This window comes from Nicotiana tomentosiformis, chromosome 2, assembly GCF_000390325.3.
Source record: "Nicotiana tomentosiformis chromosome 2, ASM39032v3, whole genome shotgun sequence".
NCBI lineage: Eukaryota > Viridiplantae > Streptophyta > Magnoliopsida > Solanales > Solanaceae > Nicotiana > Nicotiana tomentosiformis.
The window spans coordinates 50437482-50444556 of NC_090813.1; the positions used below are offsets into that span (position 1 = coordinate 50437482).

At 38.4% G+C, this 7075-nt stretch overlaps 1 protein-coding gene across 1 annotated transcript; it reads right to left on the reverse strand.

Annotated features, from left to right (window-relative positions):
* Positions 1-747: 747 nt before the first annotated feature.
* On the reverse strand, positions 748-1056 carry LOC138904784 (uncharacterized mitochondrial protein AtMg00750-like). The gene has a single exon (XM_070193287.1). The coding sequence runs from the start codon at positions 1054-1056 to the stop codon at positions 748-750; it is 309 nt and encodes a 102-aa protein (XP_070049388.1).
* Between the last annotated feature and the right edge of the window lie 6019 nt (positions 1057-7075).

Genomic DNA, 7075 nt, shown 5'->3' on the forward strand with positions numbered 1-7075 from the left:
AGGCTTCAAACGATGACCGTTTACTTTGAATTTATCTCCCCCATCTGCATGTTGTACTTCAATGGCACCATAGGGGGTCACTCCTGTTACTGTATATGGTCCTGTCCAGTGTGACTTAAACTTTCCTCGGAATAATCTCAATCGGCTATTGTACAACAGAACTTGATCTCCAACTTTAAAATCTTTATGGCGGATGAGATTGTCATGCCATTATTTTGTCTTTTCCTTGTACAATTTAGCATTTTTGTATGTTGTAAGTCTGAACTCTTCCAACTCATCAAGCTGCAATAGACGATTTTTACCTGCATCTGGCAAGTTTAGATTCAATAATTTTATAGCCGAATATGCTTTATGTTCTAATTCTACAGGTAAATGACAAGCTTTCCCAAAAACTAGTCTATAAGGAGATGTGCCTATGGGAGTTTTATAAGCAGTTCTGTATGCCCATAAAATATCATTCAATTTTAAAGATCAATCTTTTCGAGAAGAACCAACAATTCTTTCTAAAATTCTTTTTAATTCTCTGTTGGAAACTTCTACTTGCCCGCTTGTTTGAGCATGATATGGAGTTCCTGTTTTATGAGTTAATCCATATTTTAACAACAAACTAGCAAATTGTCTATTTATAAAATGAGTTCCTTGATCACTTATTATAACTCGTGGAGTTCCAAATCTAGAAAAAATATTTTTCTTGAGAAAAGCACAAACAATATGAGCATCATTGTTTCTAGTAGCAATTGCTTCTACCTATTTTGAAACATAGTTAACAACTACCAAAATATATTCATAGCCGTTTGAAGGAGGAAAAAGACCCATAAAATCAATGCCCCATACATCAAAGATTTCACACACAAAAATAGAGTTAAGAGGCATTTCGCCCCTTTTTGAAATGTTACCGATTCTCTGGCATTTATCACAAGTGGCGACATAATTCCTTGTATCTTTGAATAGAGTAGGCCAGAAAAATCCAACTTCAAGTACTTTAGTTGCTGTCTTTCTTCCTCCATAGTGTCCTCCTACAACCCCATCATAGCAGTGACTTAAGATGTTGTTCATTTCTCTCCGGTACACATCTCTTGATTAAGTCATCTTCACAAAATTTAAACAAGTAAGGATCTTCCCTGTAATAATATCTTGCTTTTTTTTAAGTTTTTTCTTTTGTTCATAAGAAAAATCTTTTGGAATCCATCCTCCAGCCAAGTAGTTGGCAATATCATCAAACCAATTTGGTCGATTTATAACGGTTGTGACTGAAAATATATGTTCATCAGGAAATTCCCCTTTGATATATTTTATTTCAGCAGGTGGATTTTCCAAATGAGACAAATGATCAGCTACCTGATTCTCAGAACCTTTTCGATCTTTTATTTTAAGATTGAATTCTTGCAGAAGTAGTATCCATCTTAGTAATCTGGGTCTAGCATCTTTCTTTGCTAAGAGGTACTTTAAAGTTGCATGATCAGTATAAATTGTAACCTTTGTTCCTATCAAATAGGAACGAAATTTGTCAAACGCAAATACTACTGCTAGTAGTTCCTTCTCAGTTGTAGCATAATTATTTTGAGCTTCATTAAGTGTTCTAATGGCGTAGTAAATAGGCCTAAAACTCTTGTCTCTCTTTTGTCCCAGTATCGCTCCAACTGCTATATCACTTGCATCACACATTATTTCAAATGGTTCGCTCCAATCAGGAGAAACAACAATTGGAGCATTAGTCAATTGTTTATTGAGAATCTCAAATGCTTTCCTGCAATTATCTGAAAATTCAAACTTCACATCTTTCATCAGTAGATTAGTCAAAGGTTTTAAAATTTTTGAAAAATCTTTTATAAACCTTCTATAAAAACCTGCATGCCCTAAGAAACTTCTAATGCCTTTAACAGTGGTGGGGGTAATCCTGCTATAAGATCAATTTTAGCCTTATCAACTTCTATCCATTTAGCAAAAATTTTATGTCCTAAAACAATTCCCTTTATTACCATGAAGTGACATTTTTCACAATTAAGAACCAAATTTGTCTCTTCACATCTTTTTAACACCAAAGTAAAATGATAGAGACGGTCTTTAAATGTCTTACCAAAAAGTGTGAAATCATCCATAAACATTTCAAAAAACTTTTCAGTCATGTCTGAGAAAATTGCCGACATGCAACGCTGAAATGTAGTAGGAGCGTTGCATAGTCCAAATGGCATTCTTCGATAAGCATATGTACCTTGGGGGCATGTGAATGTTGTAATGACCCAACCGGTCATTTTAACTTTTAGAACCCCGTTCCCCTAAATAAAACTCCCTGTATGCACTTTTATTAATTTATGACTTGCGGGGATGGTTGGTTCGTGATTTGGGAGTGTTCGGGTTGAAATAGGAACACTTGGTTCCTTAAGTTAGCTTTAAAAGGCCAAGTTTGATTTCGGTCAACATTTTGAGAAAACGCCCCCGGAATCAGGATTTGACGGTTTCAATAACTCCGTATGGTAATTTTGGACTTAGGAGCGTGTTCGGAATTTTATTTGAAAGTCCTAGTTAAATTAGGGTTGAAATGGCTAAAACAAGAATTTAAGTTTGGAAGTTTGACCGGGGAGTTGACTTTTTGATATCGGAGTCGGAATCCAGTTTCGAAAACTTTCATAGCTCTGTTATATCATTTATGACTTGTGTGCAAAATTTTGAGGTCAATCGGACTTGATTTGATAGGTTTCGACACCGAATGTAGAAGTTGGAAATCTTAAGTTTCATTAATCTTGAATTGGAGGATGATTCGTGGTTTTAGCGTTGTTTGGTGTGATTTGAGGGTCTGACTAAGTTCGTATGATATTTTGGGACTTGTTGGTATAACTAGTTGAGGTCCTGTGGGGATCGGGTGAGTTTCGGACGGCTAACAGATCATTCTTTGGCTTTTGGGAGATTGCTGATAACTGCTGGAGTTTTCTTCTGATCTCCTTATACGCGATCGTGTAAGTTTGTCTGTGATCGCGTAGGGTAATTTGGGCAGAGGTGGATTTTTTCTACGCGATCGCATGAATGGGGTTGCGATCGCATAGGCTTAATTTGGGCAGATGGAAATTTGTTCTATGTGATCACATGGGCAAGTCCGTGCGCGTAGGTTGGGCCAGTCTGTGCATCGCGATCGCGTAGAGATGTTTGCGATGGGGTAAGGGAAACTGGGGAGGAGCTGGGCCACACGCCTAATGCTTCATGATCACGTGAGGAGGTTCGCAATTGTGTAGGTTTACGGAGTCAGTGCTTCGCGATTGCGTGAGACTTTCTGCGATCGCGTAGAGTTAACTTTGGGCAGTGTTGGAATTGTTCTTCGTGATCGCGGGAGGAAGTTCGCGATCGCGTAAAAGAAATCACTGGGCAGCGAGTCTAAGTATTTTCAATTTTTAACGATTTGGAGCTCGGATTTAGGCAATTTTTGGGAGATTTTCAGAGAAAACAATGGGGGTAACTGTTCTTAACTCAATATTGATTAAATTAGCCGAATCCATCACTGTTTTTATCATTTAATTGACAAATTAAGTTGGAAAAGTTTGAAAACCTTCTTGGATATATTTGAGAATTTGAGGACCGAATTGTTATCGGAATTTAGTAAGTTTGGTATGGGTAGACTCGTGGTTGAGTGAGCATTCATATTTCATAACTTTCGTCGGATTCCGAGACGTGAGACCCACAGACGATTTTTGAATTAATTTCGGATTTTTATTGAAACATGTAGTATTTTCTTATGGAATTGATTCCTATAATATTTAGTGATTGTAACAAATTATTTTGGCTAGATTCGAGCCAAACAGAGTTGGATAATTGTGGAAAAGGTCTTCTAGTGGATTAAATTGGAGCAAATTGAGGTAAGTCTCTTATCTAATCTTGTGAGGGGAAAATTACCCCATAGGTAATTAAAGTAATAATTGTTACTAATTGTAGGGGCTACGTACTCACGAGGTGACGAGAGTCCGTACGTAGCTACTATTAATGCTAAAGTCCGGGTAGTTTGGGGCTCAAAGCATGAATTACTTGTGTAAATTGTATTCTTTGTTTATATATATATTGTGAATTGTTAGATAAAAATATTAAAGGATGAAAATCTCATATACTTGATTTTTCTGTTTAAATTAATTAATTGTTAAGAGAAATTGTTCTTCCTCCCGAATTTATCTTATAATAAATATACTCTACTTCCGGATTTATATAAGAAAATGTCCTCCTTTCTTGTGGAGCGGGACTAACGCCTCGGCAAGATAGATGCATCTATGGATCGCGCCGCACGTCCCTCGGCAGTGTACACGACACTCTGGATCAGGCCGCACGACCTCGGTAGAAATCGTGCTTAATAATAATAATTACAAGATATTTGGATAGTTTATTGCAGCTTGTGAAGCTAATTGATAAATTAAAAATCTTTGAAATTTAAAGAATTAATTATCTCTGCTTGTTAAGGAATTATTGGTATCTCTATAAATGAGGCTAATTAATAGTTTGAAAATTGCTGCATTTGAAGGAATTTAATTATTCATGCTGGTTAAATAAATTATTGTTAACTCTGTGAATCATGTTGATTTAGATATTCTAGTTTTATTTCAATTATTATTATTGACCCATAGTGAGGGTCAAAGTCGGCCATCTCGTCTCTACCACTTCGAGATTAGGATTGATACTTACTGGGTATACACTGTTTACGTACTCATGCTACACTTGCTACACTTTTTGTGCAGGATCTGAGGCAGGTACTAGTGGAGGACCTATCATCACACATCCACATTATCTAAAAGTGCAGTGGTGAGCTGTCGTTCTGTCACGACCCAATTTCCCCTTCGTGTGACGTCGTGACGGAACCTAGTCTCTACAACTAGGTAAGCCTAATATTTTGCGGAATAATGAAATAAAAATATAAATTTAACCAACTATTCAAAAATATACAACAATCCCAAAACCCGGAACATTGTGAATCACAAACTACATGAGGAAAATCTAGTGTCTCTATACATCAGAGTCTATCAAAAGAAAATACAGAAGATAATGGACATGGGGAAGAGTATAAGAGGACTCCGAGGTCTACAGACGCGGCAAATATACTTTGAAGTCTCCAAGGCTGTCCCGGCTCACTGATAGTGCGGCTGATAAGGAGTACCTGGATCTGCACACGAAAAACATGTGCAGAGAGTAGCACGAGTACACCACAATCGGTACCCAGTAAGTGCCAAGCCTAACCTCGGTCGAGTAGTGATGAGGTCAGGTCAGGGCCCTACTGGTAAATATATAATAAAACAAGATAGAGTGCAATACCGCGGTAAAATAAAGGCTAAAATTTACAAGAATGAAATCAAAGAAAGTAACAGCTCAGTACACAGAAACACAACAGGAGATCTCCCGGAATACCGTTCCGTAGTCCCAAAGTAAATATGCAGTACAGGGGGATCTCCCGGAATACCGTTCCGTAGTCCCAAAGTAAATATGCAGTGCAGAGGATCTCCCGGAATACCGTTACGTAGTCCCAAAGTAAATATGCAGTACATGGGGATCTCCCGGAATACCATTCCGTAATCCCAAAGTAAATATGCAGCGAAAAACAATAGAATTCAATAATGACGGCACGAAATACTACAGTTCAACCTAAGTATCATTTAAGGAAGGACATGTCAATTCACTAAACATGCTGCATGTAGTTCAAGTAAACAGTTAAGGCAAGTAGGCATGCTATTCTAATGTAGCATGATACTACACATGTTGATGAAACTGAAATAAGGAAGAAATCAGGTTATTACTTAGTAGAAAATGGGTATTTACACAATTAGCCTGTGTACGTAATCGTCACCTACATACACGGCTCTCATATATCACAAACAGTACAATTCTTACGGGGAGTTCCTTCACACAAGGTTAGGCAAGCCACTTACCTCAAGTCAAGCTCAATCAATCCGTAAGAATGCCCTTTCCTTGATTATCCGACTCTGAATGGCCCAAAGCTAGCCGAACACAATTACATATCATAAATATAACAATAATAGACTCATATAATTAACGAAATCAACACTTTAACGAAAATTCTGAAATTAACTCAAATATCGACCGTGGAGGCCACTTCTAGGAATTGGGTAAAAGTCATAAAATACGAAAACCCGTTCACTCACGAGTCTAACCATATCAAATTTATTAAAATCCGACAACAAATGGTCCTCCAAATCCACAAATCAAACTTCCAAATTCCTAGCCTCAAATTCCAAATTTTCACCTTAAATACACACCAACTAGGTGGAAAAATACATGGGGAAGCAAGATTATTGATCAAAAATAAACACAAGATACTTACCTGAAGAGACCCCTCAAAATGCTCTCAAGAAATCGCCACTCCCGAGCTCAAAATGTTGAAAATGAGCAAAATTCGCGAACACTTACATTTATGCGTTCTGTCCAGACATCTCGCACCTGCGAGCCTTCAACCGCACTTGTGGAAATTCCATCGCGGATGCGAATATCACTTAAGGGGGACTCAGTCCGCATCTGCGAACAAGGGCCGCTTCTGCGAGCCCGCATCTGCGCTTCTCTTACGCTTCTGCGCGTTCGCTTCTGCGGATCTATGGCCGCACCTGCGGTCCCAGCTGGACAGGGTCAAAACCGCTTCTACGGCTCCATGGCCACTTCTGCGGCACCACACATGTAGCCCAAAGTGCACAGGTGCGATTACACCAGGTGCAGCAGCTCCAGCAATTGCATAAGTCCCAAACTCAATCCGTTAAGCACCCGAAACTCACCTGAGCCCCCCGGGACCTCGACCAAACATACCAACCAATCCTAAAACACTATACGAACTTAGTCGAGCCCTCAAACTACATCAAACAACGCTAAAATTACGAATCATCCTCCGATTCAAACTTAAAGAATTTAAAACTTCCAAATTTGACAACCGATGCTGAGACCAATCAAACCACGTTCGATTGAACCCAAATTTTGCATACAAGTCTTAATCGACATTACGGACCTACTCCAACTTCTGGAATCGGAATTTGACCCCGATATCAAAATTTTCACTATCGGTCCAAATATCCAAAAATTCGACTTTCGCCATTTCAAGCGTAAATAA